The sequence below is a fragment of the Trichomonas vaginalis genome, chromosome III (genome assembly GCF_026262505.1).
Source record: "Trichomonas vaginalis G3 chromosome III, whole genome shotgun sequence".
NCBI classification, from domain to species: Eukaryota; Parabasalia; order Trichomonadida; family Trichomonadidae; genus Trichomonas; species Trichomonas vaginalis.
In genome coordinates, this window is record NC_067205.1 from 3,330,317 (window position 1) to 3,350,525 (window position 20,209).

General features: G+C 35.3%; 10 protein-coding genes across 10 annotated transcripts, besides 1 other annotated feature; 5 read left to right on the top strand and 5 right to left on the bottom strand.

Moving 5' to 3' along the window:
• Positions 1-7,221: part of a mobile genetic element that runs on past the window's edge.
• On the top strand, positions 8-592 carry TVAGG3_0633240 (uncharacterized protein; the record flags this gene model as incomplete). Its single annotated transcript, XM_051240909.1, has 1 exon — positions 8-592. One exon carries the CDS (start codon positions 8-10, stop codon positions 590-592), a length of 585 nt encoding a protein of 194 aa, XP_051087496.1.
• TVAGG3_0633250 (uncharacterized protein) lies at positions 1,364-1,627 on the bottom strand (the record flags this gene model as incomplete). The annotated part of the gene is made up of 1 exon (XM_051240910.1): positions 1,364-1,627. The coding sequence occupies one exon, from the start codon at positions 1,625-1,627 to the stop codon at positions 1,364-1,366; it is 264 nt and encodes an 87-aa protein (XP_051087497.1).
• TVAGG3_0633260 (uncharacterized protein) lies at positions 1,658-1,903 on the top strand (the record flags this gene model as incomplete). The annotated part of the gene is made up of 1 exon (XM_051240911.1): positions 1,658-1,903. One exon carries the CDS (start codon positions 1,658-1,660, stop codon positions 1,901-1,903), a length of 246 nt encoding a protein of 81 aa, XP_051087498.1.
• On the bottom strand, positions 1,926-2,777 carry TVAGG3_0633270 (DNA/RNA polymerases family; the record flags this gene model as incomplete). The annotated part of the gene is made up of 1 exon (XM_051240912.1): positions 1,926-2,777. The coding sequence occupies one exon, from the start codon at positions 2,775-2,777 to the stop codon at positions 1,926-1,928; it is 852 nt and encodes a 283-aa protein (XP_051087499.1).
• Positions 4,702-4,854, bottom strand: TVAGG3_0633280 (uncharacterized protein; the record flags this gene model as incomplete). Its single annotated transcript, XM_051240913.1, has 1 exon — positions 4,702-4,854. The coding sequence occupies one exon, from the start codon at positions 4,852-4,854 to the stop codon at positions 4,702-4,704; it is 153 nt and encodes a 50-aa protein (XP_051087500.1).
• TVAGG3_0633290 (uncharacterized protein) lies at positions 5,844-6,251 on the top strand (the record flags this gene model as incomplete). The annotated part of the gene is made up of 1 exon (XM_051240914.1): positions 5,844-6,251. The coding sequence occupies one exon, from the start codon at positions 5,844-5,846 to the stop codon at positions 6,249-6,251; it is 408 nt and encodes a 135-aa protein (XP_051087501.1).
• A 978-nt stretch (positions 7,222-8,199) lies between the features above and the next one.
• On the top strand, positions 8,200-8,523 carry TVAGG3_0633300 (uncharacterized protein; the record flags this gene model as incomplete). Its single annotated transcript, XM_051240915.1, has 1 exon — positions 8,200-8,523. One exon carries the CDS (start codon positions 8,200-8,202, stop codon positions 8,521-8,523), a length of 324 nt encoding a protein of 107 aa, XP_051087502.1.
• Positions 8,524-8,527: 4 nt separating this feature from the next.
• Positions 8,528-8,770, bottom strand: TVAGG3_0633310 (serine threonine-protein phosphatase family; the record flags this gene model as incomplete). Its single annotated transcript, XM_001300314.1, has 1 exon — positions 8,528-8,770. The coding sequence occupies one exon, from the start codon at positions 8,768-8,770 to the stop codon at positions 8,528-8,530; it is 243 nt and encodes an 80-aa protein (XP_001300315.1).
• Positions 8,771-13,282: 4,512 nt separating this feature from the next.
• TVAGG3_0633320 (uncharacterized protein) lies at positions 13,283-17,755 on the bottom strand (the record flags this gene model as incomplete). Its single annotated transcript, XM_001300312.1, has 1 exon — positions 13,283-17,755. The coding sequence occupies one exon, from the start codon at positions 17,753-17,755 to the stop codon at positions 13,283-13,285; it is 4,473 nt and encodes a 1,490-aa protein (XP_001300313.1).
• A 2,101-nt stretch (positions 17,756-19,856) lies between these two features.
• TVAGG3_0633330 (protein of unknown function, DUF4106 family) lies at positions 19,857-20,177 on the top strand (the record flags this gene model as incomplete). Its single annotated transcript, XM_051240916.1, has 1 exon — positions 19,857-20,177. A coding segment is annotated over one exon (321 nt), but the record flags the coding sequence as incomplete, so codon positions are not given.
• Positions 20,178-20,209: the final 32 nt, after the last annotated feature.

Here is a 20,209-nt window from a genome sequence, read left to right on the forward strand (position 1 = left end):
TTTTTGAATGAAGCAAGTTAAATTCGTCCCACACCAATCTCAATGGACCGATGAAGAGTTTCAAGCCATGGTTGAAGGCGTTGAGAACGACATAGACGGCGAACTTGAAGGAGCTCAAACCACAATTGCAACCAAAATTGCACGAGTCAAGGAACAGATAGCTCCACTTAAAGCTACCAAAGCTACTCTTGACCTCATGGATAGTTACCGTTTAGATGTCAAGAGTGGAATAAGACAATTAAAATTAAAACTTCTAAACTACGAAGCTATACTCCAAAAGTTAGCAGAAATGAGAAGACTTTACCAGAGCTACTTACATGTAAGGGACTTACCTTCAAGCAGTCCGACCAAAGATGAATTTTCTGACATTGTCCCAATTTTGTCCGAAAGTCAGCTCAGATGTTTCGAACTGCTCCCAACATATCCAGAATATGAACGTTTGCCTGAACTCTTCCGCAATCTCAAAAAACGTTTTTTGGTTCTCATGTTCCAAACTTTTATCGGAAGAGACAACAAACGTTCAGAAGAAGAACAAGATATTATTTTAAACTTGTTGTATGACATAACTGTCATAACAAGCTTTTTGAAGTAAAACCGCCATTCTCAAACCACTTCATTTTTTCGATGTCCGAACAAGCACCGAAGCCGAACACAATAGCAGATGTCCTTTCAAGGTTGCCAGACAAGCGCCCAGTTCAAATTCAAATTGCCCAATTGAAAGCTCATCTGACAAACACCATTAAGACTCTCCAAAGTAGTCTTATGACAGAGATGACCAATCTCAAAGCCGATGTCCTCATGAACCAAGCTTCCAATGAGAAATGCCTGAACGATTTCACGGAAACCTTGCGCAATTACGAGAGAGAAACCGAGACCTTGCCAGACTCATCTACCGTTTCTTCGAAGAGATAGACGCCATCTGGAAGGTACTCGGAAAGGACAGAACATGCAACACCGTACTTCGTGAGTACCAAATTGAAGAAGGAATTGTCGAGGAAGAAGAGGAAGAAGAGGAAGAAGAGGAAGAAGAGAAACACGAAGAAGGAAGCTTGGGCAACCCTTGTTGCCGATGACGGTTACGAAATTTCCCAACCCTACCCATACCAAATCCGCAACAAGGAGACAGGCAAGGTTCTTACCCCAGTCCTCAACAACTTGGGACACTTGAACCTTAACCTTCGGAATCGCGGTTCAATCTCCATGGGCAAGCTTGTCGCAATTCAATGGGTTCCAAATCCAGGCAAGAAGACGAAGGTCAGACACATTGACGGTGACAAGCTCAACAACCGTAAGGAGAACCTCGAGTGGTTCTAAGAGTAAAAAAATTTTATTTTAGGGGGAAACCCCAAGTAAATTTAGGTGTTTATTTGGATAAGTATGTTAAATTAAGGGTAATTTGCAAAATTAGTTCCCGACCTTTGAATTGGGCTCTTTCGTTATCCCAGTTGCGTAGGAGGTCGTCCCAGAGGAGTTGGTAGAATTGCCAATCCAAGGACGATTTGTCCTCCCAGGCATTGAGGATGTACTGCTCGTAGAGTTTCATGACCTCTGCCTTGCACCAGACACCCTCTCCCTTGGAACGTAAGGCTTCTTCGAAGTGCTCGAATGCGATTGGCTGCGTGACCATCCGAAATGACACTTTTTGTCCGTTTGGTCAATGTTCGTGTCTCGTGCCATAGTCGACGAAAATACAGACAAACAGGTTATATATGAGTTTGAGACCAAGAATGGTGTAACTCGACCTGTCCGATTCAAAGACTCCGAGGGCGACCATGAAATTAAACGGAAATTAGCTAGGAAGGAATATAAAATGGACTGGTTGCCACCACCTCCACCTCCACCACCTTTACCTGTTCCTCAAGTAAATAAGCCTTTCCCGTTCCCAAGAATTCCCACATTTTAATTCAAATTCGAATAAAAATTTTTTATTTCATGCAATGTTTTATTTCTGTGCCGTCTTCAAGTATGCCCCAGTACTTACGCTTGGAGAGGACATGAACTTCGGTGAAAATTTTGTCCAATTTGAATTGACCCATCTTTTCACCGACCATGCCCATTTCAATGAGTTTGTTGTATCCTTCTTCGTTCGTCATGAGTGCGTCAATGTTCTCATAGTAAACCACAACTTTGGATTTGACTTCGGAGAAGAATTTGTTGTAGTTGTCAAGGACTGCCTTTGCGAACTGAGGGTAAGACCAATGTTCGACAATAGGTTTTAATGTGGTTACTAAGCCACTTTGACCTTGAGTGAATTCGTACTTCAAAACAAAAGGAGAAAACCTTTCAACAAAGTTGTCGACCTTCTCATAATGTTTACTCTTCATCTCTTGAGGTTTCTTAATGGAATATCCCCATGTCGAATTCATAAGCAATTTGAGTGTCATTGCAAGTTTGGGGTTTGAAGCTTTCCTAATATCATACAGTTGTTGTATGACTTTTCCAACTGTATAGTTCCTTCCCGGGAACTCACCATCTTCGTTTGGAATTCCAGTCGGAATATATTGGACAAACCTCATGTATGCAGCGTTAAGGTCGACATAGTATATCTTTTCATCTGAGTCGAACTTGTCGCAACCAATTGGTCCAGTTTGTGGAAATTCAAGTGAGTCTCTTATCTTCTGAGAAACTTCTCCTGTTATCTCATAAACATCGTCGAAGCAACCTGTTTCATATAAAACCTTCTGACCTAACTCAGATGCTCTCCAATACAATTTGACGTCAATTGGATGTCTCAATGGAAGTTTGTTTATAGCATCTTGAAGTTCTTGCAACCTCATTGGAAGTTCTTCTGGTTCAGGTTGGTATCCGAACAATCCAACTCCTTTGGAATTGTGTACTTCTTTTGTACTAGAACTTTGTCTGGAACAACTTTTGGTCTTGCTAACAGTGAAAAGTTTGTTTCGTCTTTTGGTACAAAAGTTTCTGTCAGCTTGTCATCTGGAATTGGTTCCAACAAACCTTTCTCGAAAAGAATGTTTACAGCTCTGACAATGTTGCACTTGCCTTTTCCGAACAATGGGTTTGTAAGACTTTCGTTCAACATGAAGTGGTTGTGGACAATTGCAATCTTCAACCATGGTAAATTGTCAACAACATAGTCGTCATGTGAAGAACCTTTAGCTGTAGGTATGTTGACTCGGATATTGACATTTGCCAACGGTGCAATTTTTGCCAATTGACCTCTGAGAATGTACCTTGTCTTCACACATGACTCAAGATACTTCATCTTCTCATCTGTAACAAGACCAGAGTTCCTGAGACATGTAAGAACAAGGTTCATTGACAATTGTTTCAATTGAATTGTAAATTCCATACCTTGTCAAGTCAATGTCAGACTTATTTATGAAGGGAAGTATCCAGCATGTTGTCTGACTGCTTGAGGGTTAGGTTGGTACCATTCGAACTTGACACTTGCAATTCCTTCAATTGCATTCAAAATGTCTGAGTCGGAGTCAACCATTTGTTCTCTCTTTGTAGTCTTGAAAGCGTCAAGAAGTTTTGCAGCTTTGTGACATTGCCATTTGCATAGTAAATGTGACCATCCAAATCTGTTATGGTCAATCTGAGATTGTATCCTTTCTTATTTCCGTCTTGTATGGCAGCAAGTACACCCATGAAGCCTTCTTTGTTCTTTCCTTCGTCAAAGTTTACTGTAAAGGTTCGACCAGATGTAATTTGACTTCTAACTTCACGATACTTTTCATATGCATATCTTGTTCTTTCCATGGGAGCATGCATCTTCACCTCCTTTTTTCCTTCTCAAAGGATGCAATTGTTCGTCATGTTTCCAGTAGAATCTGGCAAAGCCGTCGTGTCCTTCAACTTGAGGTTCACTAACATCGAAAGGCATGTCCATAAGACGTTCTTCTTCTAACCTCTCTAGTCTGTTTGGATAATTTGCACGTGCTGTTTCCAAATCCATTTCGTAGCGAAGACCAGCCAGTTTGTCATAGACTTTTATGGGTCTTCCCTTCCTATATTTAAACTTCTTCGAAACTCTCCAACCATATCTTTGCAACTCTGCTTTTATTCTAGCAGATTTTCTATCCATTCTATATGGGGGCATTTTTATAAAAATAAAAAAATGTTTTTTTTCTTTACTTAACATAACCGCCTGCTGCCATAAGTCTTTGACGCCAACCCATACCAGCTAATGAAGGTTGACTTGGTTTAGTTTGGAAACTAAACTTTGGTTTTGGTTTATCTTCAGTTTTTGGTTTTTCTTCTTCTATCGGTTTTTCGTCACTTTTCGGTTCCTCTGACTTTACTCACTGCAGGAACAGTTGTGTCGTCAACATCTTCATAAATATCATATGCCATTTGTTTTTGTTTTCCTTTCAACTTTTTGTGTTTGTTGTAAAGTTTAGAATATTTCGACTCTAAGTCAATGAGATGTTCTATAATGAACTGTTGGTCAGTGAAGTAAACTTTTCCATCTGTTGTCTCGAAAGCTCCTTCAGACTTCAATATTTTATTTGTGAGAGTCTGTTTCTTTTTTGAGATACTAGCCGTTCCATTTCTATGAAAAGTGACTTTTATAGTTAGGGTTTGTATTTCCAGACCTGGCACTTTCTATTATTGAATTTTTCTCTTCATCTGTAAGTTCTTTGACAGGGTTTTGACAATGGTTCTGAACTTTTTGTTTGTGGTGTCAAATCTACCGTTTCAACTTCTTCGGTCATTTCATCTCAGTAAAAAATTTTAGTTTGGTTTGTTTTCAACTGGTTGTTGTTGTTTTTTAAGTCGGTCTAAAACTTCCTGAGGTATAGGAAGAACTTGACAAACACGTTGTGTAACTGCTGGAAGTCGACAAATCCATCTTGAACCCATTTGTCTCAATGCTGTATTGTTCATTTCATCTCAGTAAAAAACTTTACATTCCCCAAGTTTGAGGTGGTTGCGGTTGGTTATTGTTTACCCACTGTTGTGCATGGTTATATCCTCTGTTAAAGAATCTTTCACCTTGGTCCATATAGTGTCCTGCTTGGTTATAGTAGTCATTTGCTTTGTTATAATAGTTTCCTGCTTGTCTTCCTACATTGTCCATCCATCCTTGAACTTTTCCTCTTGTTTCAGGATTTGGAATAAGATTTGTTGCATCTCGTGCTACATCCCAACCTTTCTGTACAGTTTGTATAATAGGTTGTGCTTTCTCTTTAAGTATACCTAATGTACTCAAAATCTTCCTTCCAAACTCCAAATACACCTCTGGCTATTGTTCCCACTGCGGGCAAAAATCTGGATGCAACTCCTGCTAATGCGCCAAATAAACCCATTTCTTATGGTTAAAAAATGACGAATCCAAACAAGGACCCCTATGTTTCTAAGGCAACAAAAAAAGCACTCATGATAAAAATCTTTAGTTCAACACCAAATGCTTGGTTTATGGATATCTTGGAAAACATTCCGAGGTATAGAGAAGTTGGACCACCATACTGGCTAATATTTGTCGGTCAAAACACAAGATACTGTGAAGCCATACCATTACAGTCCAAAAATATTTTAGATATCTTAGCAGCTTTGACAATATTCGTTGACAAATACCATCCAACAAAACTGACATCTGACTGTGAAAGTTCTTTCAAATCAGATGATGTAAAAAACTATCTGCGTTCAAAAAAATGTAAACCAATATTTCATTGTCGACAAAACCATTCTGCTCTTGGTGTCATTGACGGTTGTATAAAAATGTTAAGAGACTTAAACCAACCACAAGGTGGTGAAGCAAATGAAATGTCATATGACGACAAATATAGACACTTCTCCATGCAAAGATGAGACAAGTTTTAAATATTTACAATAGCCGTAAACAAAAAGGTTTGGGAAACCACTCCCCCGAAGAAATGAAAAACAACCCTGACTTAGAGAAAGACTATATATTTAATAATTTAGTCAAAAGAGACAAACAAGAAAGAATGCCGGGCTTCAAACTTCAGAAAGGTGACAAAGTAAAAATAGAAATACCTAAACGCGACCCATATGAAAATACTATTGACTATGACAACAATGGGAACCCGACAGGTACTCACATTCGTGTTCGTAAAAATAGAAGAAAGTATACAAGAGAATATTATGAAGTTTTAGGCAAACATGGCAAAATGTACAGACTGCAAGCAGAAGATAAAACTACTATTGTCAGACCTCGTTTCAAACTTGTCAAAGTTCAAGGTGGTATACTTTCAAAGACAGTTCCTAACAAATATAAGACAACTCCTGACGAATATGCTAAAGAAGTTGAAAATGACGACTAAGCAATTCTATACCATGCGTAAACTGTCATGTAAGGTGGCATGTAGTCTTTACTTTGTCCCGTTGTTTGCGTATATCCGAAACGCGATGTGTATGGTTTCCATCTCCCTGAGTGTCACCCCAGAAACAATTTATAGCAAACTGAACGTCGTCTTTAACATCATATCCTTTACCTTTTTTCATTGCTGACCAATCCCAAAATTTATGCTTATGCCAACCTGCTTGAGATGTACTTAAATCTATGTAGTGACTATGTGCAGGTAAATTTTCACCTGAAATCGTTTTACTTCCCCCTGTTTCCTTTGAAGAGTTTGCACAATACAAAAACCTGTCGACTATTTGAGTCCAAGTTCCAAAACCCAGAACTGTTTCTGGATTTGTTGAGTTCATTGACGTATAAATAGAGCCTATAGGATATAATGTTTGAAGCATTTCTGTCTTTAATGTTTGAAGCTCTGTTTTGTCAGCCTTCTTGTCATATAAATCTTGAGCAGTGAATTTAGTATTATATTCATCCTTCATGACATAAACATCTTTACATCTAATGTTTCTCATCGTCGTTATGTCGTCATCCGATGTTAAACCTTGTGGAAAGTTAGGAGGTTTACAATATATTGCATCCCCACCAGTTTCTTCAACCGTTCCTTCAATACTTTCTATAGCAACAGTTGTAAAACTTGTATGTGTATGGTTCTTGTCTGCTTTCTTCTCTAACTCATCGTTAACATAAGTTTTATCTGCTTTAAGGTCTAAACATCCTGAAACCCATCCTGTATCGGCTTTAACTTTAAAAGTCTTCGATGTCCATTCATGGTACCAGTCAACCCTTTCTTTCATTTCGTTATCTTTTTCATCCACATATTCCTTATCCGCCTTCTTCACTAACACACTAGCCATAAGTCCCTTATCTACCTTATTTTCAAGGCTAACGTTTAAGTCTGTTATTTCAGATATAGAATGTGTATGAGTCTTTTTAGAATATTCGTTTTCAGCTCTTGTCACTTCACTTGACATTTTATTGTCAACATATGTTTTGTCTGCTAGTTCAGGATGAGTATGTTCTTTTGTTGCATAAGCATTGTTAGCTCTTTCTTCTTCTTTTGCTATTGCATCGTCTACATATCTTTGTCAGCTTTGTTGTCAACATCTGCTTTCAAAAGAAGTTCATTTAATAGGTTTCTCGTTTAAAGTTCCTTTTGTTGGATTTATACAGACAGTATGGTTCTTCTTGTCTTGAAATAGAAACTCATCTGTCATTGGGTTTAATGTCAGTTTTAAGTTTCCTTCTTTCAATGACTCAGATATCTTAGAATAGTTTGAAAAGTTTGTTGTGTTTCTTATTTAGAGCTTGCATAATGAGTTGTCGGTTGTGTTGTATTTCTCTCATAGACGCTGTTTCATTTGACATTTTTATTCTAGATAAAATATGCTTCCAATAGAAAAAGAAATTCAAGAGTTGCTACAACTAAACCATTAGATGAACTTTTTACTAATGTCGGTCAAAAGTTTGAGACAGAGACCGTAAAGCATGAAGGCTATCGTTTTGACTACCCATTAAGATGGCTAAGAGACCCATCTGTCACAAAAGCTATTGGCTTTCGTAGAATGAAGTTTGTGTCTGTAGAAGATAAAAGTTTTCCATTTATTGTAAGGTTTCATATAGATTATATATCTGAAGGGAAACGAAAAATGTGGGAAGAAATTGAGCTAATACAAGTTGACCTTTCATCTTCTCTACAGACTGCGTTAAAAAATATAGAAGATAAAATAAATTCATGTTATGCAAAATATGCTGATGAATATGCAAATACCGAGAGCACACTTTATGTGAGAATTGTATATGACAAACAAAATTCACAAGTGTCATTTCAAATCTACGAAGACAATCCAAAGAAAGACGAACAAATATATACAGAATTCACTGCAATGTCATGGTATTATTTGCAAAGAATGTTAAATCAGAAAGTCGAACTTCCTTTAGCAAATATTTACAGTCGATATGCAAGAGATGAACCATATTTATTTAAAGATGTTTTCGACCCAGCTGCTATTATTGTTCATGCTTCATTTTCTGGCGCTCAAAACTCTTTCTTATGCTTGGCAAATGACTTTTACGAAAAACCTACAAAGTTATACGAACCACCAAGTGGAAGTATTTCAGACTTTCAAGTATGGTTTACTACAGATGGAAGAAAAAGAATAATTCCATTATACCATGCGTTTTACTTAGAACTTAGTTTCATATACAACTACTATCGAACGGTAAAAATATAATTTTTTAATACGGTTGAGGTGTTGGATTTGGTTGCCAACTAGACTGTGGTGCAGGTTCAGGCTGTTGTATAACAGGAGCTTGTTCTTCTGGTTCAGGGTCTTTAGGTATAATACCAACAAACTGACCTACTCTTTTACCAATATTTTTGACTCCGTTCCAAATTCCTCTTCCTACGGTTTTTATTCCATTCCATATACCTCTTCCAACATTTCGAATGAAGTTTCCAATACTACTGAAGAAACCCATTTTACTACGTGTAAAAATCTAATGTCCGCCTAGTCTCTTACGTTTCCTGTTGAGTTCCATAGCATTCTTTAACTGGAGCTCATACATTCTGTTTCTCCTCTGGTAGAAAACATATTCTGGTCAACTCCTGTGTTCGCGTCATCTGCATAAAGTTGTTTATATCCCACTTCAGGGTTTGTATAAAACTCTTTCCATCTCATATTTGCATACCATGGTGGCAAACCTAACGCAGCGTCATTTGACATGGCAGTTTGCATTTGTACATCTGTTGGCACTTGACCATAGTTTGCCATTGCAGTTTGTATTCTAACTTCATTTGGAATATTCTCTGGGTTTGGTTGTCCAGGTTGCTGTGCATTCGCTAAGTTCTGTGCGTCCATTTAATATTAGATAAAAATATCTCTTACGAGTACATATACTGAACATTTGCAGGCATTGGTTCATCTTCATATTCTCTGTACTTTTCTGCCACGTCAAATAAATAAATGACACAATGGAAAAAACCTAAAACAAGTAGTCCTATTTCAAACCACATTTACTTACTAATAAAATTTCTTTGTTATGACACTTTCTCCAGTTTATAGGACCTCTCTCATATTCTATCTTGTCATATATAAACTCATAGTCATGTATGTCCTCTAACCATCTCATAACGGTTTCCAAACCACTTTTATCGGATGTAAAGTAAAAGCATGGACAGTTATGTAAAACGTCTAAAGTTTCTAAAGAGTCTCTCAAAGTCCAGTCTACTTGGTATTGAAAATCCCATGTGTTATAGAACGGCGGGTCCACTATAAAGAAAACATTTTCTTGTCTTTATATTTTTCATACAAATCTGTCCAATGACATCTCACAAACTCTATACCCTCAATATATTTTTCTATGTCCTCTTTGAAAACATTTGTATAGTTAAGATATAAAACTTTTGACATAAGTGTTTCAATGTCATGAACTCTTATAGCACCACTATATAATAGTCTAGCAGATATACTATTCCAGTCTATATATTCTGCTTTTTTCAAAACCTCTCTCACAATATTTTTGTTATCTAATGGTATACGTTCCATCTTACCTATAGGTATCTTTTCTTTTAACTCTTTCAATATATTGTTTGTGTCTGGTATATGTTTGAGACGGTCCATATAGTTGTCGAAGTCATTGCATATAATCTTTGAGTCTGGGAATATTATATGGCACAAATGGGATATATAGAAACTTCCACCGAACAAATCTACAAATGTTAGACCATTCGGTAGTTTCTTAAGTTCTCTCAATATAATATCTTTACATTTACTCTTATTTCCAAAGAACGGTAACGGTGGTTTTGTAAAATTCATTTATATATAATAATAAAAATGTTTTTTTCCTGAAAAGTGACAGAAAAGTGACAAAACATGAAAACATATATAATTTGTGAAAAGCGACACATTATATAATGTTTTCGACCCAGAAGAAGGCTTCTTCCCAGAAGCAATGGAGGAAGAAGAAGAGTCCTCCGAATAAAAACTTCATTTATACTAAACATCAACATCAGGGCTAGAAGGCACGAAGTGCCTGGAAGCCCCACTACCTTTTTTTTTTTTTTTTTTTTTTATTTAATAGTAGTGCTGTAGCAAAATTCAAAAAACGGTGAAAATTCAGTGAATTTGTGAATTCACATTTTTTTTCGACATTTTTCTTGATATATCCATGCACATTAAGAACACAGCTTTGATACGCTTAAAAAAGCATATTTCATATGAAATTGTTAAAGAAATAAACAATTTATATAAAAATTGCACTTATGGGCAGTTTAGATATATAATTTATATATAACATATATACAAATTCATAGACAAAGTGCAATAACTACAATGTTGTAGAAAATTACAGCAGAAATACTGACTTTTTGAAGGATAATAAGAATTCTTCTAAATGTTGTATTTTTATAATTTGATTGATTTTTTTTACTATTTCATTAATCTTTTATGAATAATAATTATTTTTAATATATGTGCTATTAAAATTTCAAATTTTGACTAATATATCTAAGGAATCTGAACGAAACATTTAGAAAATATCATACTTACATTGAAATAGCAAGTAGAGCATATTAATAGCAAGTTTCTTGGCTTTATATCTATCATCTATTGTTGTTTGATCAAACAAAATTCACTCTATTATATGGTGTCAATTAATTAAAACAATTTTTAATAGTTATTTATTTAGTGCGAATAAGTGCAAACTCATAAATGAATAACTTAATAGTAGAAATGAATTATCTGATATAAATCTCACATTTTGTCCATCAGAAATACTTTAATTGCATACGCATAACTATTAGTAATACGTCTGGAGTGTCAATTAATAACAATCCCACAACAAGTAAAATTCAGATTTTTATTAAACTTATTTTTTCCTAAAAGTTTTCTCAAATTACTATATATACATATGTGGATAAAATAATAGTAATATTGTAAAAAATTAGATAATTTTTTTTATTTGAGAACCTCTCAAAAGTTCATTCAATTTATCAATTGTTTCAGTTTGATGTATATTCATTTCTGGAGCCTAAAACTTTAGCAATCATGACAATATCATATTCTCTTTCTAACTACGCAATGTAAGGGTATCCTTAAAATAAAAAAAAATAAGAAAAAAGTTTGTCATTTTCTTTGATATTTATATATTTGAAATCTACCTTATAAATATATCATTAATTTTATCCTATTTTAATATTATGAGTATCAAATGCGAAAATCAAAAAAAATACTGTCCTGATTCGAACTCAATCCATTTAATCTTGGCATACAGACCATCCCATTATGCCAAAAAGATTATTGTTTGTTTTCTTAATAATAATATAAGATCGCTTATTTTTTATTTTGCTTCTATTAAAATTTAGCATTTTATATCACCAATCATTAATCTTCTTAAGTAAGATTTATATTTTCACTTTATAATTTGTTCTAATCGAATATTTTTTTTATTCAAAAATTTTAACCCTATTTTTTGATAATAAATGTACCACCACATTTTCTACCTATATTTGATAAATGTCAAACATATTTTTACTTAATTTCCTTTATTTTTTTTTATATTTTTTTTATTCAGTCTCAATTTCATATTACTTTATATATTCTGGATATAAATTCCATAACTATATCATTGCATTTAAAAATATGGCTCAAATATGATTCTTTATAGGATTTTTTTGTAATACGCCAAAAAATCACGACTTCTAGCCTTCTCATTATGTGCATTATTCCTCTAAACCGTCTTAGCCCCTGAATATATAGTTGCAAATTAGATAAACAATATAGCGCCAAATAAATTATTTATGATTATCGACAACACATAGCCATTCTGTTCTAACCATTAGGCAAAATACCCCGACAAGCCAAAAAAAGCACAACTCATGATCGTGCCAGACATCAATAATCTTTTGACGTGATTTGTGCCAAACTCTCAAGAAAATCAATATGTTATTATAATGCATCATAGAGAACAAAAAATAATACCACATCAAAATAAAATAAGGCTGATTTCATCTCAAACTTTTAATTTTAACAAAGACACATATTGAAATATCATCACCACATATGGTAGAATATTGCCATATAATTGACACTTGACTTTTACACAAGCTCAAAATCAGCATCCCCATAGGATATTAGGTTTTCGAGAAAACAACACGGGATAAAAGTACACATATATATCTATCTAATTTCATAAAATCAAGTTGCTATATTTATCTGGAATGGTAAGATCCAACAAACAAGTGTGATTTGGTGTCACTTTTTTGTCCAATAACAAAAATTTAAGGGTATAAACTGGGTGGTATTGAAATTCCTATATTACTTTTAATTTACAATGTTATCCTATTTATTATATAGTCCGCTTTATGGAATAAATTGTAAATTTGCAATTTCTTCGTTTGATTTCTTTAAAAAGCAAATAATAGCACAAATTTGAATATCAATTGCAACTTTTGTCCAAATTATAAGAATACAATGAAAATTAGTAGGAAAAACAACAAAAATGAAATCCACAATTCAAGATATGCTTCACGTTTTGACAATATCGCAATTAGGTAGTTATTTTAATAAAGAGGCTATTATATAATAAAGGCTGAGATCTATTATGTATATAGGAAATCTAGGAAAAATCAAATTTCCTAATTGAAGTGTTATTGATAATTAGAAAAGTGCCATTAATAAATGATAAGATCACAACCTAGAAAAATTACGAATAGCATCCGTGTTCTAATGGATATGATTCTGCTCTCCGGAAGCAGAGATTGCGGGTTCGACTCCCGTCGGGTGCTTTTTTAAAAAATGTGTGTGTGTATGTGAGTTAGTTTTCAAAGTCCTTATATTTTTCAAATATCAAAATACCTTCTCTAAATGGAAACGAACTTTCTTCACTAATAAATAAATTTGTTTGCTTTAATCATTACAAAGTCATGATAAGAATTTATATAAACTATCTATAGATATATTTTTTTATAAACAAACAAAAAAAAAGTAAAAATTAATGAAGTAGCATATTACATTGATTTGCGATGTCATAGAGACCAGATTCGAATGCGTATCTTCCAATCTCTATAATATATTTGTTTGGAACTCCATTTTTGCACAAATCAAAAGCTTCTTTAACAAATCCGTTCATCAACAAAATATTTATATGAACTTTCACATCCAGATTCCATTTCTCCACTATCTCAGGTATAAACACTCTCAGATCACTGTGTCTGCACATCTTTTTCGTTATCTCCAGCATCGGGTAAGAATTTTCAGAAAAATTCAACTTTTCAACAAAACTTTTGATTTTTTCAATTCCGGAGTCAACAATTTTGACTATTTCATTGGACAGCATGTCATTCATGTGGAATACTTCTTCTACAAACATACAACTCTGTAAATCTCCGTTTTCGAAGAAAATTTTCCAAACTTTTTCTGCATTTTTATTATTTACGAAATCCACATCATTTTCGAAATTCAGCAGTTTGATTTGTATGTTACAAATGTTTATCTCATTGTAGTCCATGTCCTGCTTTTCTAGCATACTTTTCGTGTACAAAACAATAGCGTTTTCTATTGTTTTCTTTTTCTCTTTTTTGTCAATTAAAAATGGTTGGATTTCCATTAACATTTTCGCACCTTTTTCGCCGATTCCAAGCAATTCAACCACCTGATACAGTGTTTCCGCCATTTTGTGCTCGTAAAGGAAAGGAATCAGCATGTTCCACAGAACTCTCGACTCCTTCAAGTTCTCGTCAATTTCCAAAAACAAATGAAACAGATTTTCGATGTTCGAAAAAGAAATAAACCAAACAAACATAGAATTAACAAAGCTGTATATAATATCCTGCGACATTCCCTTAGAAAGCAGAATTGTCATAGATTCGTCGTACAAACTGCAGTTCAGCATCGACTTTATTGTTCCGACGAAATCATTATTCATAAACCTCGAAATCAGTGCTGGAACAAGGAATTTGTGCGTCTTGTTTCTCGCTTTGTTCATGTTTTTGATGCTTTTGGAGTAGAAACTCCTCAAAGAAGTGAAAGAATTCGGGATTTTTTCCAAATTTTCCATGTTTTTCAGCATGTTTATGTCGAAATCACCTGACTGCCTTATATTCCTCGTGATAAACATCTCGTCTATCTTCAGATTGATTGATTGGAGTAGATTCATGTCGCAGAATCCTAATTTCAGTGATTTCTCTGCGTAGACAAGTGATAAGTCGTTGACATCCACTTTGTATTCGTTCGCAATCAGAGAGCAAAGCTTCATTTTGTCGAATTTGAAACAAATTCTTGATAACTCTCTCAAGCAGCGGAAAGAAGGGAAATTTTCAAATGAATACTGGATGTTGTACTTAATAAAAGGTCCGGAAAGAACGAAATCTTCTGCAAACTTCAAAAATTTTCTCATTTCGTCAGTAAAAATAATCCTTACGTTTGAAAGCGAAGAAAACAACTTCAAACACTCTCTTTCGTCTGATTCTGATGCAACTCTCGATTTCCTGATGAACTGTTCAATGAATTCTGTGGCGGCGGATTTGATTTCTGTTAAATTTTCATTAAATATTTTTGAATACTTGTAAACTATTTCTGACAATTTTGATAACTTTACAACTGAGTTTTTGATGCAGAATTTGTTCAATGAGTCTAAAACCATTTTCACGAAGAATTCCTTGGAAATTAACTTTGTCAGATTTTTGTCAAATTCCAAACCGTCGAGATTTAATTTTTCTATTTGGCTTTCGATTGATTTGGAGTCGCCGAAATCAGAGAATTCCAAAACAGAAAGAGGCAGTTTTTTGAACGCGGCAAATTCGTTGAAAAACTGACAGGGAACGCACAAAGAGAAAAATTTAATGTGCTCTGCAGTTCTTGGCTTGTAGAAGTTGAGCACATGTGGGAAGTACTCTGGAAAGTACAGTAAAATATCAGATATCTTTGTTGCGTTTAATCCTGCCTCTTTACAGAGCGAATTTGCAGAATTTTTGCTTTTTTCCGCGTAGTAGAAAAACAATTTCAGAGTTTCCATAAAACAGCCGCTCTCTTTTCTTATCGCAAACAAATTATCTATCATGTACTTGTACGTGACATTTTCGTTAATTGAACTGTTCTTGTAACAATTACATAAAAGTGACAATTTTTCATTTTGAGAAGGAAAAATTTCAGACAAATTGCACAATTGTTTCATCTTGAAATCGTCATGTATTTCGATCTTTTCTATATCAATCGAATAAAATATATCATCCTCCACGCAAAAATCGCATTCATCTGATTTCATGTAACGATTAAAATCAATTGAATTTTGATTTTTCTGAATTTGATGTAATTTTCTCAGTATTTTCGGCGCTTTATCCTCAATATACTCAAAGTTGTCTGTTGACTCGCAAAGAGCGACTGTCTCCATTGGATTGTCTTTGTACAAATAGGAGACGAACTCTTTTGTGAACTTTATCTTTGAGCAGAAACTGGAAATGAACACGAACAAGTTTGCCTTGTAGAAGTTGCTGATTTCTGTTGCTTTCAGGAACTCTCCGTTGTTTATCTTCTCAATCAGTATTTTGTCAGTCGAGTCTGATGGCAGGCAGGCTACCTTTCCCTTGGATATGTCACTTAATATCTTAATAAACGTGTCCAAGAGATGAGACTTAGACAAAATGAACAGAATCTGCGGATCGTAAACAGAAATCTTCCTGTCGTCAAACATTGATGCGAATTTGACCAATGGGGCCCACGACAGCCTGCTTGTGCATGACAGCGCATCGCTGCTCAGTCTGAGTCTCCTGTTTGCAATCTCTGCGACAGACTCGCTTTCTATCTTCGAAGAGAGCAGTTTCGGAAGAAAGACTGCGAAAGATAGGCCCATCTCAGCATTGTACCTCATTTCGAACTCTGAAGGAATCTCTGAGTTTCCATCCGGCATAGATGACATGGCCTTAGCCACTCTGTACGCGCACATGTACTTGGCGTTTCTTGTTGCGAGTGCCTCAGCGACATCCCAGTTCTTCGTCGAGAGAGCGCTGGAGAAAAGCATCGTCTCGTCTATAAAAAACGAATCAAGCCTGTTCTGCAAGTTCTGCGGCTTGTAGATGTTCAAGATGAAATCGGCGTACACAAGAACTGGCAGCCTGGCGAACTGAAGAAGGATGGTGACCAGTGCGTGCGCGGATTTCGGAGGGAAAGTGAATGAATCGTTTTTCTTCACAAAAAGAAGAGAAAATAAGTCAAGAACTGCGCTGTTGAGTGTTTCTTTGTGTGAGATTTGCCTCAGAGAACTCGTCAATGTGTCGAAACACGAGGAAAAGTCACCAGACTTCATTGAAGAAAGAACAGACTTGAATGCGCGCAAATAAAGAACAAAATCACAGTCTGTATCTCTATCATGGTCGGATATCCTGAAAAACTTCTGGCCGTGGTAATAGTTGATGACATCGTCGAGTTTGCCCTGCATGATGTATGGAAGCGAGTCCTGGAGTGGATCAAAATAAATATTTGACTGAAACAGTTTTGATATCAAACTGTAGTCGGATAAAAGTCTAAAAAGAGTATCAGAAAGGATGTCTTTGTGGATGACTAGTTGACAATACGTGTATAACTCTGATATTGTGTCAACTCCATACTTCAAAGGATTCATTAGCTTCGGATAATAGATTATTCCGTTGAGGAAGTCAAGTTCTGAGTATGTCATTCCTAATTTCGATGTATTCTCTGTCGAAATAATGAAATTGAAGAGAATATCAGCAAACGATTTGTTATTGAGGATACTCATATTAGTTAATGTGAAAATATTGTCATTTGGTAGTAATTCGTGACTATTTGGGTACTTTGCGTCATTAAAAATCGTTTTTTGGATGATTTTCGGAAAGTTTGGGTTTGATTTGTATAATTGGAAGCATCCGAGGTAATAAAATGGATTTGATGTGAATTCTTTCTTCTCTTGCAACAGTTTTATTGGAGGAAATGTAAAAAGTTCGATGGATGAAGAACCGAGAAAACAATAAAGAATTTCAGGAGTTATAAAGTCAATAAGAGGTACTAGCATGGTGGAAATGCATCTGTAGAGTGATGGTGATTTGTAAATAATGTTATGAAACTGAGAAACAATTTTTTTGATTTCTTCAGAGGAATAAGGAGTTTTTCTGGAAACTAAGCTTGCAACCTCGGTGCTTAGAATGTTATATTCTTGTTCAAACGAAAATGAAACAATATCTTCGCTTGAAATGATTCGATGGTCAGTTACTCGGCTGTATAGTGCAGAAAGAGCCCAATTTGCGTACTTTTTATGCGAGTAATTATCAATAAATGCAAAGTTTTCTTTTTCAAGTACTTCCTGTAACATCCGAAATATTTTTTCAAGAAATTCTTTGGGAAATTGATTGAAAAATATCCATGATCCCTCTATGTTTCCACTTAGAAATAGTTCAATTGCCTGTTCCATGAAGAGATCCTTAGAATCAATTTCATAGAACTCTGATTTGAACATTGTCAGATAATTTTTTTTACTTGTCAAAGATTAGCAATTTCATTGGATTTTGACTAATCAGACTAATTTCATCAGTTTAAATTTGTTAATATAGACCTGACAAAAAAAAAAAAAAAAAAAAAAGGTAGTGGGGCTTCCAGGCACTTCGTGCCCTCTAGCCCTGAAGATGTTTAGTATAACTTTGTCCGGACAAGTAAGGGTCTATCGTCGCTACAGGAAAAGTTACAGGCGTTCCAAGGAAGTATACTTTGAGAAGCCTTTTCTCCATTTTAAAACAAGATAGGACGGTTATTTTACAAAACTGACAACACTTTGACCGAGTAGTTTTTTGTGCTGAACAAATAGTGTCATATAAACATCTGTCAAAAACCGCTTTTTAACTTCACTTAAAATGCCACGTAAGCTACGTAAGAATATACGTAAGAGGAAGAGAGCATTGAAACATCCAATAGTAAAACTAACACCACAACAACAGTTGCACAACAAATGATGAATGACCCCACTATGTTGCAACAAATGTCAAGCAACCCTATGCTTTTAAACCGAGTTATTGGTGCACAGAGTGGAGGTTTAAGAGCGGCACTTTTAGCGAAAATGGCAGGCTATGGTGGAGCCGCAGACGGAACAGCTTATAACCCTCAAAGTCAAATGAATTTGAGTCACTCAAAAATCAAATAACAGATGTCAAAAAGTCAAACATAGACATACAGAAACAAATAAGTGAAAACGAAAAGAAACTAGAATATGACAGACACACAAAGAAACTCAATGAGTTAAACGTAGAGAAAAAGAAGAAAGAAGAACAACTGAAAGAACTAAGTACAGAGGAATATGCGAAAAAAGTGTCAGAAAAAGCAGCAGAAGTAGCAAAAATGGAAAACAAGATGTTATAAATTTGAAAAACCATACTACTCAATATAAAGTACTGAAAGATGAAGAGATAAACAAAAAGCCCTGAAGACATATATGGATAGCGATGAGTATAAAAAAGAAGTTGAAGCAAATGTAAAGGCAGAAAAACTTTTACAGTTGCAAAACCAAACCGTACAGTATGAAAACTTAGCACAAGAAAGTAAAATAACGACGCAGCCATGCAAAAGCAATGAAAAGCGCAGAATATATAAAAGCTAATAATGACTGGTTAGATGCCCAAGCCAACGCCAAAGCAGCCCAACTTATAGGGTCAATAAGGACAAAAATACAAGCGGATGAAGACAGTTCATGAAGCTTTAATGAATGCTGACTTTAAGAACGCCTTCGAAGCTCTTCATAGTAAGGTGAAACTAGTGAACGACTTCTCATCTGGAAAGAAACTGAAGTCTGAAGGTTTCGACAAAGAGTTAAGAGAAGTAGCACAAAATATGACGAAAATAACAGATGCAGCAACGAGACAGGCAGTTCAAAGTGCCTATGACGCCGTTAGAGCAACTGTTGTGGAAAGTCAAGAAAAAGAGTTACAACAGACCAAAACAGACCTAGTAAATGCTTTCTTAAAAACGAAAAGTCAGGTAGGACATTATGCTGCAGATGGAACATATGTGCCAGCTGGTGAACTTATATACCACCAAACCTCCAAGAGAAGCACCTGCACCAGGACTACCTAAAACATTTACATCGTACATGGACACAGACACAGGCATGCACCAAACCAACACAACCAACACAACAACCAACAGTTCAAAACACTGCACCACAACCAACAGTTCAAAACACTGCACCACAACCAACAGTTCAAAACACTGCACCACAACCAACAGTTCAAAACACTGCACAGCAACAGCCACAAACAGAGCAAGGACATAAAAGAAGTAGAGAACAAGGAAACCAAGAATTCTTAAAAATGCTTAAGGAAGACTATGGTTACCCAGATACTCTTGACTTTAGTGACAGATATAAAGAAGCTATTAGAAAGTTCAAGGAAGGAAATACTGACCCGAACCTATTTAGCTTTATGGTTCAGCACCAAATGCGATATAATTTCAAACCTGGAAAATACAAGCTCGCTAAGGGATATGATTTAATAGCATATCATCCAAATGACATGGATGAATTTACTCCGAGATATTTGGTGTCAGAGATAAATGATAATTCAACTATCTTCATGAAACGCGTAAAAAATAGAGACGGAACGAAAGAAGAAAGGGTTATGAATGCGGATGACTTAAATAGGGAACTTGTTAAAAACGGTCTCGGAATATATGAAATGCCAGCAGATGAGGTACAAGAAACTCCACAGGAAGAAGTTCAGATACAACCAGACATGGAAGAAATAGTTCAGCAACAACAGCTAGAAGAGCCTGAAGGAAACGAACAAGTCCCTCCTTTGGAAACTAACTTCACAGAACTAGATGAAGATTTGGAACAGCCGAAAAATCTTGACCCTCAACAAGAGTATGCGGAGAATATGGAATCTTTCCAAAGTCTAAGAAAAATTCGGCTGACATAGTAGAAGAA